Genomic DNA, 24,262 nt, shown 5'->3' with positions numbered 1-24,262 from the left:
GTTTTGTACTTACGTCTAATAACACAGACTTTACAAAGGGGTTTTTATTTGGAACTAATGGGATTTTTAATGATTAATAAATTGTTAATTAATGTCCATGAGACTCATGGTAATTTTTTTTGGTAACAATTAATTACAATTAAGTCTAAATTTTTATTAAGTCTAAGTTGTAACCAATGGCTTCTAATGATTGAAAAGCATCAATGACTGATTTATAGATCAGTGCTGACTGCAGAACATCTCTCTTTCCACCAGAAACTCTCAAAGCTTTAGCTTTACTTCACCAGAAGAACTATGTTGTTTAGTTCTTTTAAAAAGTTCAACTTTTTTCAGCACATTTCCCGCCAAATGATGCTGAACAGGAAAAGGCAGAGTGAAGGGCACAGGCCAAGTTTTCTTCTCTTTTCATTTCACTGTTTTTTTCATTGATGTTAAAATCTTAAAGCAGCCTGAAGGAGAAACTCAACACTGACTCACAGGGACGAAAACTGCTGCAGCATGGCTGCAACCTTTGGCCACACCCACATCAGTGATGTCACAGAGAAAACACCTGCTGTGACAAGTGATTGGGGAAAAAAAACTGTTTATAAGACTGAACTTTTTTACACTACGCTAGAATATAAAGTATTTTTCCCTCCTCTCCACTTGTTTTAATGACACTGTTAACAGCAAAGCCATCGTCACTGCGCTCTCAAGGTCACTGCATTCGTAGAAAAGACGGATGAAACGCAGAGCAGGCGCTGGCCCAAGCGATAGTGCCATCGTTTTGAATTTGCAAGTATGGATGGCGGCCAGTGTTTGCGCGGCAAAAGTAAGACGTGCGTTTAAGTGATGAATGGGTCTGCAGCTCCTGGGAGAGCAAAATACAGCAGAACCACTTAGCTCCTGTCAAAGCTGTACTACACACCCCAGTGTTTGGACAACTCACTACTGTGTGTGTGATTTGTCTGAGTATAAATTAAGAGTGTGTGCTCTCATAGGTGTAAAGAGGCCCCTCCAGAGATCTCACTGCACATTACACAAACTGAATTAAGATGTGTTAACTTTGCTGGTTGCTGAGGAGCAAACTGCACGCAGGGTTAACTGCCCATAAAGGTCTTCATGCATTTTTTTTTTCTTCCTCCTGATGTCACGCTTTCCTCTTCCTCCAGGGCGAAGGCTCCAACTTCCTCCAGCTGGGCTCCTCCATCGAGCAGCAGATCAACGGCATGTTCAAGGTGATGGAAGAGTACAACTGGGACAGCTTTGTGGTCATAACCAGCCTCTACCCGGGCTACGAAACCTACGTGGGTTACATCAAGTCCTTCACTGACACCAGCTACTTCATATGGGAGCTGCAGGACGTGCTGACCTTTGACATGTCCGCCGACGGCATGAACGACATCCGAGCACGAAGGCTGCTGCAGCAAATTGACGCGCAGGTGTTGTTGGTCTACTGCTCACACGAAGAGGCCCAGTACCTGTTTTCCATGGCGGCCGAGGCCGGACTGGTGGGCCCAGGCTACATCTGGATTATCCCCAGCCTGGCTGTGGGAAACCCGGACATACCCCCACCTGACAGCTTCCCCGTGGGGCTCATCAGCATCATCACAGACCGGTGGAGGATGAGCCTGAGGAAGAGGGTGCGGGACGGGGTGGCCATTGTGGTGAAAGGCGTGCAGAGCTTCCGGAAACAGAGGGGCTTCATTCCTGAGGGCCACAGCGACTGTCACAACCCCATCAAGGCCTCAGCTGCTAACGACACGCTGTTCAGGTAAGCTAACGGGAGCCAGAGGGAAACTGAGTACAATTCATTCTCAAAGTTTAAACCTCCATTTTCTCATCTTTTCTCTTTTTCATATGCTGTTGGCTGTGTGCTTTCAGTGTGTGACTGTTTGGACAAACGACCAACTCTGTAGAGGACACTCTTTCATTGTTGTCATTGTTTAGGACACACAGAAGAATGCTGGTGATGGTCAGGTCTTACACTGGGAATAACTGTTCTCTTTAATCTCTGATATAACACGATGATACAACAGTAACGGCTCAGACTTACATCTGTGGGACCTGGCAAAAGGAGGTCAACATTTGTTTATTTATTCATGACTTCCCATCTGTGTGGTGTCAGGAAGCTCATTTTTTATGGCGACCGTCACTCTCCCAAACTGTCCTCTGCCATGCTGCCATCCACTTCCTGCCATCTACCTCGCTGCCCTCCATCTCTCGAAGACTGACGGACGAATGCACAAATTCTTCTCATTTAAACCCAAAAGAGCAATGTGACGCCATCTTTGTCCACAGGATACAGAGCAAATCCTTTTTTGTTAGAAAAATGTTTTAATCAGCAAAGGGAAGAGCCAGAAAAAAAATGCTCCGGCACCAGCTTTTGGCTCACATAAGCCAAGGTCACCCAGGGAGACCGTGAGCGCGCTGTGTGTAAATGTGTGTATGTGTTGTTACGGACGGTCACAAAGAGGCAGCTAACAGGACCCGGGCATCGTCAGACGCCGCTCTTGCATTATGAAACATCGCTCTCTCCCTCTCACATCAGAAGTAATTTTGCTCTCAGAGCCTGCGGAGCCGGAGGGGACACAACTCTTCCTTTTGTAAATCCAAACCGCCCATGAAAGAGTGGAAACGGTGAACATTATCTCGCGCTTTGATACCATACGAAGCCCTCGTTTTAGACTTTCGAAAACCCGGCAGGCATGATGTGAGCAGCTCTCGTCATGTAACGTGAAGGTCAGCAACACAGAACAAAGCACTGTCTATTAGCTTTATAGTCAGTCGTCCAGCCAGATCAAACATGAACAGCCCCCTCAGTTCTCAGCTTTGTCCTCGCTTGATTGGAGATTTTTTTTTTTCTAAGTAATCTTTTGATAATGAGTCAGCTCACCTGTTAATGGGATTATCACAGATTACCAGATTAAACAGGCTTTTCACACAGACCAGGCTGAAGGCTGTTCTCCTCCCAGCAGGCTTTCAACACCTCTGCTGGAGTGACAGGTGAGGTGAGAGAGCAGCGCCACAGGTCTAATGTAACAGAATGTGAGCGATGAAACAATAGAACCGAAGGAGGCAGACAACTGTTTCCTACACAGCACAACAGCTATCAGTACTCTGTGTCAGCTTTTTGCCACGAGGGGAAAGTATGGGACCACTGATGCAGCAAAGCTATTCTGAAAATGTGAGAGTTGTGCAACCGTATCTCAATCTGTGTAAATGTGTAAAGGAAAATCTCCAAATCTGAACTGAAATTTGTAAATGTGAAGACAAATCTAACCTTTAGGAAACTGTGATGGGCATTTGGACATAACCTGCATAAACACAACATATCCAGTGCTTTGATTAAAGGAAACAGAAAACGATGGGGGGGGTTTCTTTCATGCTGCTCTTTGTTTCTCTGCAGGCACATGCTGAATGTAACCTGGGAACACAATGACTTCTCCTTCAACAGTAACGGTTACCTGGTGAATCCGGCCATGATAATTATCACTCTGGACAGAGAGAGGCAGTGGGATAAGGTGAGTTTATAACGACAGCTGATGCGGGATCTTCTCTGCAGATTTCAACCTCGGTCTGTTAGAAACAGCACTTTCACTCACATCTCTCTGAAACACTGAACGCACAGCGATTTCATACGTCGCTGGTCTCTCTGTAAAGACCAGTTAGAAGACTCAGAACTCCACCGATACCAATGAACCACTTAATGAAGGATCATCTCCTAATCACACACACCTCTCTCTGACTCAGCCCGACCCTCCATCTCTTCAGAAGATATTAAAAGAAAACCCACACACTTTGGTCAGGGTACTTGGCTGCAGAGTGACGCCTCATTGGCTTGTTTGGATATTGAAACATTAATTTAACCACAGGGGGTGGATGTGATGTGGACACCAGACTGGAGGGAGCTCACTTCTTCCAGTCTGGTTGAATAGAAGGTGTTTAATTAAACATCGCACTCAAAGTAAACAGCCGCAGGCATCTCAGAGCTAATTATGTTATATTGATGTTTTTCGGGTGCTACTTCCTATTAATTTTCAATATGCTTTAAAGGCTCTGAGCGAATGAGAAGCTGTGATGGCAAAAGAAGCAAACAAACTGAGTATGAAAACAGAGAGAAGCCATTTTGTTTGAATCAATCCCACAGCCTGGTACAATGATATAGATATTTGTTAGAACAGAAATGACTTTGCATTTTGCTGTATTTATACGCAGTCAATGTTATGTAACTATAATTAGTAACGCAGGCCCGTCGGTGAAACATTAATTTATGCTGAATCAGACAAACAAAAACTATACAACAGCACAGCAGATAGTGAAGTGATTTACATACTGATTTACATAAAGATTATTTTGATTATCAATGATTGATTAACAGGATGATCTTCAAACTAAAGCTTTTCTTTCTCCTTTCTTTTGTGTTCCCGATGAGCCGTTTCTTATCTGAGCACACAACAAAGCAGCTTTGTCTTCCACTTTCTGTCCTGCCACTGGACGCTCATGTTGAAGGACGCTGTTCTTCCCTGCAACTCTCCCAGCAGATTTTTAACCATCCTCGTCCTCTGCGCTCACAAACACAAACAGGAAGGCTGGCTCCAGAAACATCCCACAAGTCTCACACGGCCTCCTCCAATTTTATGAAATGAGCAGACTCTAAAAAGCCTGAAATTAAATTGCTATCAGTGGCAGTAACATGGATTGGATGCATCACTGTCCTATGTCGAGATTTACTTATTTAGAGGAAACAGTTCGGCTGAGGTCAGCGTAAGGTTTTGGTCATGTTCAATCACAGGCGCTTTCACAGGAAGCAGAGAAGACCTCTTGGCATAATCCGGGACTTCAGCCCAGAGCTGGAGGTAAATGTGTTCTCTCATTCGCCCCGACTCCAACTCCTCATTTCCACCGTGGTGACCTTAACATAAACCTTCTGTGGGAGGAAAAACTATTTTTCTCACTCCTTCAGAGCACAACACTGTGCCCACTTCACAAAATTCCAGCTAAGAAGTGTGAGGCAATACCTCCTCTGTGTTTAACTTTCTGTTGCCTCTGGCATCTTCTCTCTGAGAGCTGAAAATCAATTCCACTTTCTGATTGCCTTTTTTCAGCCTGCTTATTGTACACGTTGCAGGGGAGCCAGTTTGTTACCTTCATACATCACCTATCTATTACCGGCCTCAGTCTGACACTGTATAGGCTGATACGTCGCTTTACACTCCCTCCATTTTTATTTATTAACCTTAAATCATGCAATCCTCTTATCACATGCAGCTGCTGTAATTTGCTTCTTCCCAAGAGTCATTGTTCGGCTGCTTCTTCGGCTTCCTCCCTGATCTAAAAGTCAGGGTAACTCTGGAAAATGGAGGGAGAGCATGACAAAAGAGAGCGGCGACAGAGAGAAGCAGCCCCTGAGGAGGAGGGAAAGTGTTCCTGTCATTGCTGTTATCTGGCAGGGTGATGCATGGGACTGAAAAGCTGCCGTTCTCCGGTGGTGTATCTGCGATGCACACACTCCCTGAAATTAGTCTCGTCAGCTGAAGCAGGGTTTGTATAGTGGAAAAAAAAAAACCTAATAGAAGCATTTTTGCAATTGATTCCTTTAAATTTCTTCTGTTTTCTTTCTTTTTGTTCTTCCTGTTGGTGAGGAAGGTTTATGACTAACTGGTCATGAATTACTTTATTTTTGCACATTTATTTTGTAAAATATTTTATTCTATTTCATTTTTAGTATTATTATTTTGGGTTATTGCAACTGCTGATTGAGAAAAACGAATTAACCAAACTAAACTGACGGGAGTGACAGTTACTGTATATTTTACTTTTCCGAGCAGGAAAAGGATTTGAATTCTGCAGCAGAATTCGAATCAGCTCTACAGTAATTTTCCTCCTCTCAGAGATCACTGACATCGCTCTTCAGGGTTTGTAGTTTCTTCCAAGATGAATGAACAATGAAGATACTCTCAGTCTGAGCAGCCGCAGGGACACGACGTTTTCTCATTTCAGTACGTTTGCCTGAAATTTGAAATTCTGATGGACTCGACTAAATGCCCATGAGCGGCGCGATCGGTAAACAGCAGAACTGATCAATATGACTGACAGGAGAGAGGAATAACCAAAAAGTCCAGAGAGAATTAGGATATTTGCACATTTTTCTCCCACTTTCAGTTGTTTCATTTCACTGTGACAAGCTGTACTGACTGCTGTGATCAGACAGGATTGTCCCCCTTCCTGCATAAACAGCAGAGATTATGTGGGAGGAAAAACATTTTGTCCAGACTGACACTTTTTTTAAGCCCTCCAGGAAGTTATTGACATTTACAGCAGCACAGACGAGTGTTTGTCAAATAAACAAAATATCATTTCAGTGTTAGCTTACAGCATGTAGCCCCAAGTGTTTCACTATCTACTGAAAATATCAGAGAAGGAAACTGCCCATCTCTTATTTTCTCCTGTAACTGTGGCACATCCATTTCCATGTGGTAAACACGGGAACGTTAAAGATGTTTGTGGGGTTCGGGTTTGGAGAAGCCAGGTCCATAAACAAATAGCTGCTCCCACTTTGCTGTGGAAGAACTTGAGTGGCCTGCACCAATCCCCGACCAAAATCTTCCCTGAAAAGCCTGAAACCTGTTGCAGCAACATATTAATATTCATGGTTTTGAATCTTTGAGTCTGGTTTGACTTATAGATCCACGACTTTGAGGCTTTATCACACTAACACACTGCACAGCCCTTTGTGATGTTAGGAGTGAGGATTATACACCTGTGGAAAGTTATCACAGTGTCATATTATCTTTTGCTGTGGCCATAGCTAAGTAAACAGCATGGTGTTTATGCTACAGAACGTCGGCCAGCCTCACACAAAACAACACCACTACTTAGCACACATTTTTATCACAGTAAATAAAGCTGCAACAAACGCACATGCACCAGCTCCATATACAGCTTTGTTTTGTTTATAGCCAGAGTAAAATGAATTATTAATACATTTAAATATTTCAGAGTTGGTGATTTAATTATTTTTGTTAATTACAGCCTTGTAAATAGAAATCCTTAAATACTTTTCTGTGAATAATTAATCTCAGTAATATTATTTCAGCATTAACTAATTAGAGGGCCGGGCTTTAGAAAAGTCTGTCAATAAAAAATGTTTTTAAAACAAAGTGATTTTCCCCACATTAATCCTACAGCATCAGAACTGTGTAATAAAGAACATCCATCTGATCACCCTGCCTTGCCAGAGCATCATCTAATGGGCCCTTCTGATTCAGCATGAAGTTAACAATCAGTGGAATGTGTCTTTGTTTTGTTGAACTGTGATCCGGCTGCTCCTCCGCGACCTTCGTTCCCTCATTTCACAGCCTGATTTACGCAGTTTAGAGGCAAATCTCTGGAACTCGGCACTAAACAGGTCACGACTTCTTCAACTAAGTGAGCTTGAAATGTTTAATTCCAGATCTTGATTATGTATTCAGCATGCCTGAGAGCCCATTTCCCCACAACATCCAATTAAAATTAGCTAACTGGTTATATAGCAGGGGGTGGAATTGCTTTCATTGAGTTAGAGGTATAATTGCAGTCTCTACATTCCCAGTGACCCAAAAATCAATTTCCCCTAAACTGCCAGCAAACAGAAATCCTCCTCACTGCACCAGGTCCAGATGCACCAGATGTGCCATTACAGTGTAGATAGGAAGAACTGGGGATAACTGTGCTAAGACTGGAGGCTGTGATGGACAGGGTTACTCTGCCGTCACTGGTTTAATCTGAGAAATAAAAGAGGCAAATGCTTATTTTTCCAATATTTCTCACCTTTATTTATTCTTATCTTTATTTGTGGCCAAGTTAAATTGGTTTCTTGTTTCCTCTGGTGTTTTCTTATGTGGTCTGTTCAAAAGAATCAGTGTTTTCCTGCGTGTTATTTCTGTACCACATCAGAACGGTAACTATCTGGAGCTTGGTGCAGAGATTTTTCTCTTTGGCTCGTGTTGATTCACCCCCACCCCCCTCCTCCTCTCTCGACTTCTTCAGGTGGGGACCTACGAGAGTGGGATCCTGCAGATGAGATACCCCGTGTGGCCGCGGTACGGCTCCTACCTGGAGCCGGTGTCAGATTACAGGCACCTGACGGTGGCCACGCTGGAGGAGCGGCCCTTTGTCATTGTGGAGGCTGTGGACCCCGTGACCGGGACATGTGTCAGCAACACTGTGCCCTGCCGACGACAGTCCAACAAAACAGAGGCGTAAGTGACGCTGCCACCCAACAACACTCTACAAGTCACTAAAGTGATAAATAACTAAGACTCAAAAGATGAACTTAGATCTGCACTTTTTATTGACAGGACAGAAACACTCCGTTTTGAGTAGCATCTTCATTACGACCTGAAAATGAGTGTATACATACGATGACAGAAGTCAGCTTGCAGAGACGCCAAGTTTCATTTTGGCTTTTGGGCAAGTTCCCTATGGTTTAAATAAAAAGATATTCTGTCCTGTAAACTGAGTGCAGGACTTAATAAAACCTGTTCATTTTCAGTCAGAGGAAGCAAAAGTTTGCATCTGGGTCAAAGCTCAGTTATGTATTCACACTGCACCACCGCGCTGCCGTCGCTGCTTTAACACCAGACTCGGTGCGTAAAGTTTCCAGCCTGCCACACTGCTGCTCCGAGCATTTTACTCATACGTCAGTATCCTCACACCATTTCCTGTTACCAAACCGTGTGCAGACCATTGTGAGTCAAACAAACCATTTTATGCAAACCCACTTTATATCACTGTATAGTCCCACATGGACTCTCACATGTTAACGTGCTCAGCTTAATTGATTTTGTATCTAACTTGAGAGTGCCATTAGGTATGAGATTAAGAGGCTCTTCCCCTGCCATTAGCCCAGGCATGGCTTCTTATCACTCAATGAGGTGAGATACTCATTACGCTGCTTGGCCAGAGTGCAATATCCCAGGGATCACCCTGTGACCCAATCAGGGAAATATATGTGCTGCATGGTGGGGCATCAATTAGACGGGACGATTAGGCCATGTCATCAATCCTGAACACCTCGAGACTGATATTGGTGTTCATTAGCAGGGGGAGAGAGGTGCTTGCCATTATCTATTACTGGCAATTGTGTTAACGAGACGAGGGGAACAGAAGATGAAGATCACGTCCCTTCAGTGTTACAGAGCACTGTAGTGCTTTATCGCTCCTGCTGACCAAATCATTTTGCCAGTATAAAACGTGTGTATTTTCGCTTGTTAGACAACAGAACGTTTTCACAGAGCTGCAAAAAAAAAAAATTCAGGCAGAAGCCGATAAAAGTCAGTGAGAGGTTCAGTGAAGCGACTGGCACTTTGGTCAGCTGCAGGAGAAACACTGACCAGCGAAAGGTTACGATGAAGGGTGAAGAGCTAGGTGCGTCTTAAAGATTCAGACAAAACGAAGATCTAGTGAGACCAAAGCTGCAGCTACAGACTCCTCGCATTAAGAGCTGTTCTGTGGGTTGTTTTTCTGAGTAACCGCGATTATTTTAGTCAGTAAAATGTAAGAAAACAATGAGAATACAGAGCCTAAGGTGACGTCTTCAGACTGTCATTTATATAAACCAGAGCACAGCAGCAAAGCATCACATCCGAGATGCTGGAACCAGCGAATGTTGTTTATTTTTCCTGTAAAGTGACTGAGATCAGTGTATGACAGAAACAGAACTACATCAAATGTTTCTCTGGTATTTCTGAACTACGACTTGGTTGGTGTTTGCTGGCTAACATACGCCAACACCTAATAATCAAAGTCCAGCCAAGAATCACGTTTCCTAATCCTCCACGCAGAGTCACCTTTTCTTATCTGAGTCTCCTTCACACCCTGAAGTTCCCCAGCAGCCCTCAACACGCGCACAGCTCAGACCCACAGCCGGCTCCCTCTCAGAGCACACTGCCGGAGATTAATTCAGAAGCAATGCCCTGGTGAAGGGTGGTATCGACCTGGGAAGATAATGTCATCATATATTAGTTGCGTTCAATGGGAGTTAAATCATAAGTTAATTTAATTAAAGCTGCGACTGAGAACAGCAGTGGATGAGCTCCCAGGAGCCTCAGAGCAGCAGCTGCACCAAGGAATTTTACTCACCAATGATTCAAAGCTATTGTTAGAAAATCATCTGAACTTAAATAACCACAAATTGTGTCATGTGACACAGAGTCCCCGCAGCGCATTATCAACCAACACGCCCCCACACATCACACCTGGACACACCTACGCTTGTACGGCATGTTTCAAACTCTTTAAAGTCAATTTATTCAGTGGTCATAAACAAACTCAAGAATATTGTTTCTTCTCTTCTTTAATTATCTTGTAACGCCACAAATTTATTTTCTGACTCCTCCTGGTACCTGTAGCTGGAAACTACCAATGTAGCAGATGGTCAGATTTCTTCATACTTGACAAATCTGCAGCTTTGCAGCTGGAGGTAGTGAGACTCTGATTTATAAGGCAGGTGTACTCTTACATGAAAAAAATCACCTGGTGCAGCTTTACAGGTAGAAAGAGGTGGATATTTCAAGGGTTGACTTTAAAGACAGGATACAGGCATGCTACAGCTACACAGATGGTCACTGACAGTGCAGCACACTGAAATAACTGCCTGGCACATACTGGTGCCTGTTACCATCAATAAAGCAGCTTCAAAACATTATTCTAACAATGTCCACATAAATTACCGAACACAAATTTGTAGCTATTCCCAAAGACTCATTTTAATGCAACTGGCAGCCAACTGAGAGCCGAGCCCTGAACCCTGGCATCTGTTGAGACGGGGGATGTTGGGACCACGGTGTTTACTCGCGGTCTGCTGCGGCAGCATCGTTTTCCTCTGTTCATTTGTTTCTGTTGGTCGTGGCTCAGATCTGTCTGCTCGCCGCCTCGCCTGTTTGAATCATTGCTTCCTGGTTCTGATGTTTGGGTGGTTTGGAATCCATTAGGCTTGGGGTCCGGGGAGGTTAAGGGTGACGTGTCATGACTGATCCTTTCAGCCCTATCGTATATATTCTCTGAGAAAGGTGCATCCACATTCCTCCTTAATACACGTTAACAGTGCTCGCAGACACATTCAACCAGAGTCTACCTACGCCTTTTTCTCTAAATCAGAGCAGAGCACAGGATGTTTTACAAAGGGCTAGACTGCTTTCTCCCTTCTTCCCGGCTCACATCCCTGCCGTCATCCAGTTAGTGTGAAACTGAAGGACGTTTTCATCCCCGTGTTCCTGGTAATCCTGCTGATAAGTTAGGGGAATTGATTTCAACCCTTACGTCAGCCTCTTTTACTTGGTATGCAGAGCCTTCGACTGTCGTGTTTGGCTTTCTCCTGCTTGCTCTGTCTGAGGATCAGGACTGTATGTAAGCTGGCACGCCACGTCTTTCATTTTTTTGTCAAGGTCACCTGGCATGTCGTAGGCATTACACAGGTGTACGTTCTCCTTAAACTTAGCAAACTGTAGTTCACAGCACAGCATCCAAATCTGGGTCAGAGAGAGAAGTGAGGAGCAGCAGGGAGGACGGGGAGGAACAGGTGTTAAGTGTGAGTCTAAAGAGGAAACAGTCACAAGGTGCAACAGCAACAAAGCATTAAAAGCTTTGCAACAGGAGATGAATCACAATAAAAGATTAGACGATTGCTGAGGAAACTGGCAGCCTGCCAGCCTCCACGCTGGGCTATACGCTGTACTACAAGTCTGAATTTGGAAAATGTGCTTGACAGCTACATGGCACAAAACAAGAGGTTTGTTATTAAAGCTGCTACTAAAGCAACTATAGTCTGAAAGCTGTTCGTCCTAATGAGTAATGCTGCTAACAGCAAACAGATAACTCGCATTACAAACTACCAGTCACACAGAAAGCTAAATGGATGGATGATACATCAGATCTGAATGTCCAGGTGAGCAGTCTGTCCTGAAACTGTCAGAGGAGGAGAGTCACTGTGCAGTGATGGCGGTTGGCAGGGCTGACTTCCTGCAGCGCTCCTGGTCACAGCAGAGCTGAGAACGCCTCGCAGTGACAGGGCTCCGCTGTCTGACCAGCGGGAGGTGAAGGGGCTGTGATATGTTCTTCATGATGTTCAACAGTTTGTGCCGCGCTGTGCTCTCCACAACCAACTCTCTGGGCTCCAGACAAGTCCCAAGTACAGAGGCAGCCTTCCAGGTCCATCGGTTTGTCTGTGTCACTGACTCTGACTTCTGCTGGAGTTTGTTTTCCAGCTTCCTCCTGTGAGCATCTTTGTGCTCCCTCAGCTTCACTTTCAGGTCCCTCTTCACACTCCTCTACTCCTCTACTCCTCTTCCTGTTCTGCAGCTCCTAGAGGTCAGAGGTGATCCAGGGCTTATTGTTGGTGAAACATCGTACTGTGGCAGAAAGAGAAAGCATCATCACGGGATCACGGGATGTAGACAACAAAGGCACATGTGAACCCCCTCAGCAGATAATATGGATGAAAAGTCGCTGCTAACAGTTCAGTGTCCGGGGAACAGAGATGCTGTTTCGCAGTAACATGTCCAGGAGTAAACCGCCTGTTGTTCACAAGCACTGCAAACACATGATGAATCACGGATTGAGCCTTTAGTTTGCCAACGATGATGTTTTAACTACTCAATCACTACTCTTCAGGTAACACTGTAAGACTGGAGGCAATGGCCAAGTTGCCATTATCCAGTCCGAATAATCCGGCAACGAGTTTCACTCCTGTCTGCCATTGTTTGTTTGTGATTAATTTATGTCAGATTTGTTTTGGTCCGCCCAGCTGTCCGTCCATCTGTTGTGGCCGTGACATAATGCGTAAGCCTGTGGAGTAGCTCCAGCTCTCCCGACTGCATATCCTGACGTCAGCGCTCAGCCTCAATGTCGTGGAAATGGCCGGTTCTTTCCTCGCTTCCACCAGCTCCATCACCTGCTCCACATTCACTCCTCAGTTTCTCTCTCTCCACCCAGGAATGGTTAGGGATGAATATTGAACAGAATCATGGCTTTTTGAGTGTTACAGTTTTTCTATAAACATGAAACTTGAAGTGAACTGTTGAAGGTAGTTCTTTCTCCTTTTCGCAGATATAAACCCTACACATCTAAATAGTGGTCACTGTTTCACATTACATTACATTCCAAAGAATGTTTTGGCCATAATTACTGGAGATTTTCCCTTCAACTGATAATGAGGCTTTAATGGCATCCTCCATAACAATAACAACAACAGAAACCGGACAGAGCAGGCGTGACCCTCTGTTTCTCTCTCTCTTTCTATCTTTCAGTATCGTGGGTCACACTGAGCCATACACAAAACTGTGCTGTAAGGGCTTCTGCATAGACATCCTGAAGAAGTTGTCCCGCAACATTAAGTTCTCCTATGACCTCTACCTGGTCACCAACGGCAAGCACGGCAAACTGGTCCGGGGCATTTGGAACGGGATGATTGGGGAGGTAAGAACAGCTGGTTTCACGTGGCAGCAGTCGGAAAAAGGAGGAGGAGGTGTCCTTGTGAATAATCTCCACAATCATATTCCTCTGGCCAGCCTTCGTCTTAAGGAATTGGAAAATACAACATTAGCCGGCCTTTTTTCCCCTTTTCTCAAAAACAGGAAGGCTATTGTGCTCAATGAGGCATCAGCGTCCACAGGAGAGCTAATAGCTTGTGTGAGGCGGAGTGTCTGGGCTGTAGATCTACCAGCTCTCCATCAGCATGATAAACAGCGGTGTGGTATGACAGAAAAGCTAGGACAGGCAGTCACAGGGGCTCTGGACGGCACTGGAGGGAAAAGCTAGGTGGTTCAAACATCAGCAAAAATAGCATCACTTCCTTCTCAGCCAGACCATCGCTGACCTTTAGCCCACAGCGATTAGTTCCACTTCCTGCTTGTAATATTTTGCCAGCGGACGCCTTATGCAATAGGCATTATGCTATATACTACAATACCTTATAATGGATTAGAGATGGATTAGAGGCTGGATCATGATTTACAGTGCAGTGTGGAAAAAAGGCCAGATGACACTGGGATAGGTATTTGAGCTGTGTCCATGTGTCCATGCTGGGTGGATGCTGGAAGAACCAGACAGTCTATCAGCCTCAGGGCCAGAGGCCGGGCGTGTTGACTTGTCTGATAGATGAGATTTACCTCAAAGGTCAGCAGTGGACGCCCAGTGCTACGCCTGACTCCGATTTATGACAGCGCCAGACAGACATTCGCTTTCCATTCGCACTTTCATTTCAGCCAAAAAAAAAAAATGTCTCTATTGACGTCCCTCCTGCCGCAGGTGTTCTACAAGCGGGCGGACATGGCCATCGGCTCGCTGACCATAAACGAAGAGCGCTCGGAGATTATTGACTTCTCAGTGCCGTTTGTGGAGACGGGGATCAGCGTGATGGTGGCCAGAAGTAATGGGACTGTATCACCATCTGCCTTTTTAGGTGAGAGACTCACTTGTACTTGAAGTGGATGAAAACATTCAGCTATGGATGTTTTAGCATATTATTGTACATTTATTTATTGTAGATTCTCTTTTTGTATACTGCAATTTCTGGCCACGGTCAGCAGCTCAGGTCCAAACCTGCTTTCTTGGCATTCTGTCTCAGTGGACACTTTCCCCCGGACAAGTCCCAGTTTTCTTCATCACGTCCAACAGATGAAGTATAAATCTTGAGCGTCTCCATCACCTTCAGTGTATTTCACCTGCCTGACCACACCCTGTGTCCTCTGTCCCTGCAGAACCGTACAGCCCGGCGGTTTGGGTGATGATGTTCGTCATGTGTCTGACCGTTGTGGCTATCACGGTCTTCGTCTTTGAATACTGCAGTCCGGTTGGGTACAACCGCAGCCTGGTCAGTGCCAAAGGTGAGAGTGGTCACCCTCCACGGTAACTCTGCTGATCCTCGCATTGCAATCACAACCTCAGAGAAGAAGAGGTTGTTTGATGGTTATTTACTCTCAAGTATCACCTTCGGTTTTGATTTTCATTTTAAATTAGCGCTAAATACGCAGATTTTTGTAAAAATGTAGACAAAAGCGGCAAATGAGCATTTAAATGTGATTAAATTCATTTTAATATTGGTATCCCTTAATCCCACAGAGGAGAGGAGCAATAAACACTGAAGTCTTAAAGGTCTCGAGGGGCTTCAGAGAACATGTGGTACCTCAGCCTGTTTACAGTGGCTGCATTTCGGATCAATGCCTGGAAAATTGAGACACTGCAATTTCATCTCAGAGCCATGTGGTCTATAAAACATCTTATAATGGATGAAGAAAGGCCAAGAAGGCTGCGCTCAGGGCTTCTGATCTTTGTTAGATGCCTTCGTTCAGTTCGTGGGCTGTATACATTTAGACATGTGACATGATGTACCATGTGACGTGGGTTTTGTCTGAGCTGAGTTATTTTGCAGACCACGGCCGCTCCGTCACTGTAATCGTGTTATTGTCTTCAATAACATCAGATGACATTTGATTCTTTATTGCTTAAACTTATTTATGGAGGTCTGAGATTAAAAAAAACATTGACCTGTTTTTTGACGACCTGTCAGTCTGGAAGTTAGCACAGCTTCTGTACAGGGGCGAGTGTATTCCCTCCAGCATTGCCCAGGACGTAACTTCCTGTCCACGTTTAACTTCCTCCTCCCTAGATCCCGGAGGTCCAACCTTCACCATTGGGAAGTCAGTGTGGCTGCTATGGGGAATCGTCTTCAACAACTCGGTCCCCATTGAGAATCCAAAGGGCACCACCAGTAAGATCATGGTCCTGGTCTGGGCGTTCTTTGCTGTCATCTTCCTGGCTTCCTACACAGCCAACCTGGCAGCCTTCATGATCCAGGAGCAATACATCGACACAGTCTCCGGACTGAGCGACAAAAAGGTACAGAGCTCTGTCACTGTCGTTGGCAGTCCTGTGTGTGTGTGTCATCAGATCAGGCGTGTTGCTGTGTTTGATGTACAGCTTAGGAAAAACACAAAGGGGTCTATTTTAGGTGTGTAAACAGCGTGTGGCGGAGCTATGAAAGGCAAATATCCAGAAGTGGCAATGTCATGGCTGTGACTTTTCACTTTCCCCCACGAAATATGAAAGAGTTGACAGAGTAAGTGATGAAATTGAATTACATCCCCAGACTCTTTAAATGGGGATGTCTGTGAAAAGCCTATGAAATGTAATACACAAGTGGATTTTCTGGGCAGACTGATTATAATTTCTGGTATTATCTCATGCATATTTGTCTGGCCTGAGGATGTGTTTTATACCAGTATTGACAAGGAAATCCATGTTAAACCGTCAGCACGAGAAATGATTTGTAGACTCTTTGCTCGCAGGCAACTGAAGGGATTAAGGAGGCATTTGAGGAAAAGACCGAGCTGTCCACTGCTCATTACGATTCTGGCGAAGTCATTTACAATTCTCGTCCTATTATACATTAACTCTGAGAGAGAGAGAGAGAAACCGAGCCATTTCAACAGCGAGTCCGTAGGTTATTGAATGGCAGCATGGTACGGCAGCATGGTGGGAATGGGCGGTTGAGCTGCTGTTGATCCAGCTGTGCTGAACCGCTTAGGTTAAGTAAATGTAAATGAGGTACAAGATGAAGCCACAGAAAGTGACCTTGCATCAGAGGAGAGAGTGATGGAGACGAGCGCAGCGCTGTGTTCAGGCAGGTGATTACTTCATCCCTACAGAACAGACACTTCACTTATCAACCAAGTCCTCGTGATGGGGCAACACATCATGTTAACGCTGACATCGCCCAGCCTCCTTCAATCCACCATGCGTGTCCAACACTGTGCATCTCCGTCCTGTGTCGTATCAGTGAGGTGTGTGCAGAAACGTTCCCGTCACACACTGTCAAAATGAAGCCAGGTAGCTTAATCCAAGCGGGCAGTGTGGAGATGTGAAGACCAGAAGAAGAGCAAAGCCATCTGATCCCTTTAAACAACAGATGTTTGTATTTTCCTTACAAGAGACCTCTTGAGTTTCCTCTCAGACACCAAGGTCAAAGCAGCACAATGTCTTTCTCACACGGAAAAACCTTTCAGAGGCGAGATTCACCTCAGATTCACCTCCTGTTTTCCTTCCTACAATCAAACGTTTTTTGTTTTTTTTAAACAACGTGGAACAAATGCAGTAAGTCCTGAAATAATCCTCGAGACAGGGGACTTTCTTCGTGGGTGCAGAGGCGATTCAGCTGACTGAGTTTCTGTAGCAGGTTGATTCCTCCTGAATTCTGGCTTTTAGTCTTTTTCAGACTCTTTGAGCTCATCATCTGTCACAGCTGTAATTCTTGATTCATCTTTATAACTCCATAATTCTTTAATTCTTTGATTCTCTCTCTGGTTCAGACAGGAAGCGCTATGAACTTGTTTTCAGTCGACATGAACGTAAAAACAATTTACATCAGCCCTCAGAAACTGCTGCAGGTTAAACTTGGCTGACTGATACCTAAACAACATTGACTAACCAAGCAACATTAAGACTACAATACTACCCATAATGCAACACTCTGTAAATGACCACAGTTACACTTGTACTCTCTTCATTCAAAAAGATAATATTCTGATGTAATAAACACTCACACTCACTTTTTCAAACCTAATCCCAGAAAAAAAAATTTGTCTCAGCATCATTCTGTCTGCTCTTCACATGAACCTATTATTTCTCAGGAAGGATTCAACCACAGATTCTAAAAGCTCTCAGAGACACACTTGAGATTTGGGGTCTATAAACTTAACCTTGAGAGATTGCTCAAGGTTTGATATGAGAATGTCTTCACTAATGTACCGTGAAGATATTTGCATAAGGTTAATGAAAAAGTGCAATTCTGTCGATTGTATTTCCAACCTGTCCCCACTTCCTGTCCTCACAGCTAATTAAATGCATATTGTACTGCCAAAAGCAAAAGGATAAAAGCAGAAGTTCATTTCTTACTGCAGACAAGAAAAGGATGAAGGAAACTTGAATCCCTCTGGATACGGCGTCCTGGACTCAGAGTTCACTTCTGATTGTCATGAGCTAGATGTGTAAACGAACAGAGAAAGAGGCCGGCAGGATAACTGGCACAAAAGAACTGAGACGGGAATCTACCAAAGTGGTGAAAGTCACTGTATTAATAGCTACGAGCTTTTTAACTGGGCCTCACAGCTAGAACATTTTAAATGGCAGAGACGAGGACTGTAATGAAACTACACACGGTGGGACAAGGACAAGGAGAAAAGGTGAAACAATTTCTCTTCAAAGATGTGCAACCAATCAATATCACAGATCCTTTCTGTCTTTATCAATCCGTATTCTACCTCTCTCAACAGTTTCAAAAGCCACAGGAGCAGTACCCTCCGTTCCGCTTTGGTACGGTCCCAAATGGCAGCACAGAGCGCAACATAAGGAGTAACTACCCCGAGATGCACTCCCACATGGTCAAATACAACCAGAAGGGAGTAGAGGATGCCCTTAACAGCCTCAAAACAGGGTAGGTGTCTGCCAAGCATCGTAAAAATATATATATAAAGAAGAACTGAGAGGCCCAACGGAGCCAAGCGGTTATACAATGGCCATTTGAGTAAAACTCCTTTTGTTTACCCTACTAGGAAACTGGATGCCTTTATCTATGATGCTGCTGTGCTGAATTACATGGCTGGCAAAGATGAGGGCTGCAAGCTGGTGACCATTGGCAGTGGGAAAGTGTTTGCCACCACTGGCTATGGCATCGCCCTGCAGAAGGATTCACGCTGGAAACGGCCCATCGACCTGGCCCTGCTCCAGTTCCTGGCTGACGGTAATTTCTTCAGTATACATACACAGCAGATCTGAATTTCAAAGAACGTTACCAATAATGCTCGAATAACAACTGCATTACCATAAACCTGAATGGGAATAAATGGATAAGAGGAGAAAAAAAAAACAGTCCATAACAGACTGTTCAGATATTCATGTCAATAAAACCTAGTTTCGAGAGGTGATTTAATATGTGACACTTACTCTGCCTACCTAACCTCCTCAGGTGAGTTATTTTGAAGCCTCCAGCAAAAGCCTGCGCACCTTTGGCAGGATTATGCAACACAAAGTAAGAAGGATGATGCAGCACATTGCATAATATGTCAAACCGGAAAGGCCACACACAAAGTGCTGTGATTTTACAACGTCTCACCAGAGACTATCAGAGTGTGATTTTGACATAAACCATAAACATTTTATTTTTGGTGACGAAGGACAACATCTGGAACACACACACACAAAATAAGTACACTAAAATTAGCTAAATATTTACTGTTCGCATGGGGCTGCTGTTTCCTGGGATATCCACAGATTTAATAACTTAGCAGATCATCAGTTAGTTTCATCCTGTGCCAAACTGCCATATTTGTTATTGGCTTAGAGAGTTGTATCGGGGCTGCTGGTTATTTGAGAGAATTTCATTATCCCTAGCAAATACCTTTCACAGGAGGTTGGAAAGTGTTTAATTAGTCTCTTTAAAGCCCCTGAATAATACATGTGTTATGTAAACAGGACTTAAGTCTGTCATTCTGTGCTTCTCGCTCACAGGTGACACACAGAAGCTCCAGACTGTCTGGCTCACAGGGATCTGCCGTAACGAGAAGAAAGAGGTGATGAGCAGTAAGCTGGACATTGACAACATGGCCGGGGTCTTCTACATGCTCCTCGTGGCCATGGGCCTCAGCCTGCTGGTTTTTGCCTGGGAACATCTGCTCTACTGGAAACTACGACACTCAGTACGGAAATCGGAGCGCCTGGACTTCCTCCTCGCTATCAGCAGAGTAAGTCATCCTCACGTACGAAAAAACTGCCAACCGCACAGTGGCTTACATCACAAGATATATTTTATTATCTTCATGCAATATTTAAATATTTGGTCTGTAAAATGTAAGACGTTACTGCACCAACATGAGCAGCCCAGCTCCAACTCCTGTCATCCCAAAAATACTTGGCATATTTCCCATTAGTGGCAGATACACTTGTGCGCTCGTTTTATAGCATCCACCGAGTTGTGGAGGCTCTATAAATATTTTTCAAAGTTGAAGTAATTCAAATACCACACAAGAACGAAGTTTCAGACAGTGTAGTGGTTACACACGTGACGGCCTTGCTGTCTGAATAAATGCAGTTAGAAAGCCCGCTGTCTCCTTCTGAGGTATCCTTCAAAACACAGCCTGAGAAATGTAAGTCAAATCAGTACACAACCCGCACGGCTCAAGGGCAGCAGCAGCAAAAAAAGATGAAATAAAATGAGTTTAAAGCAACTGAAGGACTTTGTGGATACTTGCTGAAATATTGTGATTGTCAAGATCCCTGAGAAATTGAATTTAAATTGCCCCATTAAAACACCTTCATCTGTGTGTCCACAGTAGTCAGAGGTGAGATTAAGTATTCCAAACTGATACACAATTTGAAAGTAAAATAAAGCTGGTGGGACAAAAATGGAGAAACTAATATGGTAAGTGCATGATCAGCAACTCATTTATATGCCTGAGCTGTTTTTAAGATCAAGCTGCGTGCAAACAACATTTCAAACACAACAACACAAACATGGAACTACCAGAAACCACAATGAATCTCTTTCTGCAGTGACAGTTTTCCATATAATTGTTTTCACCTCATTTGCTCAGTAAATTAACAGAAATTCTATAGAAACTGGCCAAAATTAATCACAGTGACTGTAGCGAAACATAATGGAAAACCTCTGGGAGTTCAGTGGATTGTTGGGGTTTATTCTGATATCTGATGAGGCTTAAAGATTGTAGTTTCACCCTTCTGTCTCTCTGCAGGGCATCTACAGCTGCTTCAATGGAGTAGAGCAAACTGACCACAATGGGAGCATGCAGAGTCCAGACGTCACTACCAACTACACACAAGCCAATATGCTAAAGATGCTGAAGACAGCCAAGGACATGGTGTCCTCTGCCAGAGTGGAGAACTCTCTGGATAATGCCACCAAAACAATAGAGAACTGGAGCAGGCGGGGGGCCGACAATGTGCGGGCTGGCCTGCCACCCCGAGTGACGACCACAGACATGACCCATGGCCGGCTGCCCTACATCCCCAGCATCACTGACAACCATTCACCGTACCCTCAGAGGGCCCTCACACCCACCTTCCCAGTTCATTATGGGGACGCTTCCACCCAGCCCCTCCTCGACAAGCCCCGCGTGGTGACCCGGCCCACCCCACTCCGCTACACGCTGCCCTCCCGCAGCAGTCAGCACATCTTAGAGAGGACTCTGCCCATCTCCAGCCTCAGCAGCCCTCATATCGCCATGAGGGATCCTGCTCCCTCAGGTACACCTAACCCCCACCACAGCAGCAGGCTGTATGTGGAGAACCAGGCCCGGCACCCCACGTCCCCTTTTGTTCCTTACAGGGAGTTTCAGGTGCCCGATATCTATGTGGAGCACAAAGGGCCACTGAGGAGGAAGTTTAGCTACCCCCCTGACTGCGTGAGCCGAAGGAGGAGGTCCCATAGCTATGTGTTTGATGCTCCAGACCCCAGAGTGAGAGGAGACTACGACGAACCTCGATCCTGCCTGGCTGAGTTGAGGGCCAATCACCTGCTGACTAACCACGCCCCTGATGCTGCTGCCATGCCCTGCACTGCGAGGCATTACCCAGGCGGCAGCACCAGCTGCAACTCCTGTATGAAGTCTTATCTGGAGCCCGAAATGGATGATATACCACTGCTGGGGAAGGACAAACTCAACCGCCGCGCCTCATTTCTCAGAGCCACATGGGGCAACGATAGGATCCATCAGGTAGATGAAACAAAGCCCTCCACATCCACAACTCCCTCCTCCCGCGTAGACATGCCTGACCTCTTTCCACGGGTGGTAGTGGCCAACCCAAAGTCCCACAAGCTATACGGCAGTCTGGGCCACAACCTGTCCTGCTACCCCTTGGCTGCTGAGCCTGCCTACTTGGACCCAGCCCACATGGGCTCCTACCCCTACAAGCAAAAGCTCAAGTACTCTGAGTCCACCCGGCTGCCCTCGTACAGGGAAGCCATCCTGCAGAACGCCGCTGCCCTGCGCCGCTCGTCCTCCACAGTGGTGCACAGACACTACTCCACCTACCTGAACTCGTACACAGACTTGCCAGTGTATGTGGGGCCACTGGCCCAGGGACCGTCCCAGTTGTATGACGGTTCCAAGGACATGTGCCACTTGTTTCCCTGTACAAGCCACTGCCCAGATAATGCAGCTATGCTGCCTCGTATGAGTGACAGGCAGGTGGTTTACCACAACAATATGTTTGGGGCCTATGATGGCACAGGAAGGAGGGAAGACCCAGGCCCTGGGAGCAGAGAGCGGAGGCAGGTGTTGGTGGCGCGGAGAGTCAACAGTCCCTATGTGCCAAAGCCCTGGGGCAGGGTATCCAGCCTGGAGTCTGAGGTCTGAGCCACCATCCTTACTGGACCTCCACCAGGCTCTCAGACTGACCCCTCTAAGGAGGGGTACATGCCTGGGAGTTCTCCCCTCAGCCTCTGGTTAAAGAAAAAATTAAACTCCACACCAACAGTGTATTTGAGAGTGCTGACTCTCAATTATCAGTGCAATAATATCTTAGGCAGCAAAATGTAAAGGAGAAGACACTGACAAGCAAATTACTGCTGGGACTTTGTAAGCCAAACTTAAAATACTAAAAAAAAGAAAAGGCAATGTTGAAAAGTATTTAATGCATAAGAATTTAACCCACTGATTGTTATTTAAAGGATTTTTAAATGCTGTGTTGCTTATGTGAAAGAATTCTGGGAGACAATATACTGTAGCCTCTCAATCTGATTACAACTTGAGACATCTCCTTATTCTCATTTTTTAAAAATCATTTTAATACCCAGCATTTCAACTGAGAGATAAATTATTCAGATCATTTTGCGATCGAGCCCCTGACACATCTACCATGGATTTTCAAAGTCCATCAACTTGGGTGCAAAGTTGCTCTGAGGCTTTCTGCTCCATCGATCAGTGTAATGTTGACTGGGACTGAAAAAAGGTAAAACCATGAAAAGTATGACGTGTATTTCCATTGTTACACTACACTTTAATAAAGAACAAGGTCATCTCAAGGGCCTTTTGGAATCATCCCTCATCTTAATCTGTATGTAAAACAATCTATTATGTCAATCTGCCAACTCACACACAGCTGACACTGAATGTCTGGGTTCTGACCTCAGGCACCAACAGAGTGCCTCCAGTCATTACTGGGAACAGTCCATAGTAAACTGGGATAGATAAATCTTCAGCTGTGCAGCACGTAATTAAAACCTCATGCATATTAAAATCACAAAAATTCAAGGTTTGAATCAGACACGTGGTTCCTCTCAAATATCAGCATTGACAAGCAGCAGATGACCATGAGTACACGGCCGTGACCTTCAGAGTGGCAGTGAGTGCAGCTGAGTGCAGCTGAGTGCAGCGGCAGTGTAAACCATAAAACACACGCTTGGCAGTTTAAATGCAATTATAACATAATGAACAGCAAAATTGAGCGTTCACAAAAACTGATTCGAGTTTACACATTACTGCGTAACGTTAGAGTGAGGAAACGGGAGTGTGAATCTGACTGACTGAACATAAACTAACAACGGGCATGTTCGTACAAACACCGTGTTGTAAAAGTGAATTAGTGATTGACGAGTGGCAGCTGACTGTAAACTGGCCGGAGGAAACACACACACCAAGCTGCATGAACACAAACATTTGCTTCAGAGTTCAAAGTGCATTTTTATGAAGAACTGAAAGTTATGTCCAAAAATTACTGAAAATAATTATGTGAACTGGTTCTGTACAATAAACACGTTTACATCCCTGGAGCTAATATCCAGTATTACCCTCAGCCTCAGGGCTGGTTACCAGAACAACAACAACAAACAGGGGGGAATACAACACAAAACCAACCCAGCCACAATACTCACTACTCAGACTCCCTTAATCACATCTAATCACAGCAAAAATCAACAGCATTAAAGCCTCATAATACACACGTCAAACCACAGCCAGAGGCGAATTAACTCCCGCACAACAGCAAATCAAATCATAACTGTACCCACTGCAAACCTGTGACCTACAACAGCAGCAACACCAGAGCAACAAAAACAAGCCGCAGCGTCAGCAGCCATATTTACAGGCACATAAACAGAGAGTGAACGGAGCCAAGTGTGTGTCCCAATTCCATATTACACAATAACTGTGTACAGTACATTATATACCGATGTTTAAAGATAGTTTACAAGAAATTACCAAACTTTACTGTTTTATACAGAAGCTGATAC

The 24,262-nt window shown here is 44.8% G+C and overlaps 1 protein-coding gene across 1 annotated transcript in view; it reads left to right on the top strand.

Annotated features, from left to right (window-relative positions):
- The window catches only part of grin2ca (glutamate receptor, ionotropic, N-methyl D-aspartate 2Ca), a 31,125-nt gene extending 8,737 nt beyond the window's left edge, over window positions 1-22,388 (top strand). Inside the window, exons 2-12 of the mRNA XM_041062819.1 lie at window positions 1,152-1,753; window positions 3,389-3,503; window positions 8,011-8,222; window positions 13,269-13,437; window positions 14,269-14,422; window positions 14,721-14,846; window positions 15,629-15,858; window positions 18,291-18,451; window positions 18,570-18,757; window positions 19,525-19,757; window positions 20,766-22,388. Coding sequence (XP_040918753.1) covers window positions 1,152-1,753; window positions 3,389-3,503; window positions 8,011-8,222; window positions 13,269-13,437; window positions 14,269-14,422; window positions 14,721-14,846; window positions 15,629-15,858; window positions 18,291-18,451; window positions 18,570-18,757; window positions 19,525-19,757; window positions 20,766-22,388 — 3,813 coding nt within the window. The remainder of the gene's footprint in view (window positions 1-1,151; window positions 1,754-3,388; window positions 3,504-8,010; window positions 8,223-13,268; window positions 13,438-14,268; window positions 14,423-14,720; window positions 14,847-15,628; window positions 15,859-18,290; window positions 18,452-18,569; window positions 18,758-19,524; window positions 19,758-20,765) is intronic.
- Window positions 22,389-24,262: the final 1,874 nt, after the last annotated feature.

The sequence above is a fragment of the Toxotes jaculatrix genome, chromosome 18, assembly GCF_017976425.1.
Source record: "Toxotes jaculatrix isolate fToxJac2 chromosome 18, fToxJac2.pri, whole genome shotgun sequence".
Lineage (NCBI taxonomy): Eukaryota > Metazoa > Chordata > Actinopteri > Toxotidae > Toxotes > Toxotes jaculatrix.
The sequence above is the reverse complement of the archived record's forward strand: the minus strand, read 5'-3'. Positions and strand labels throughout refer to the sequence as shown.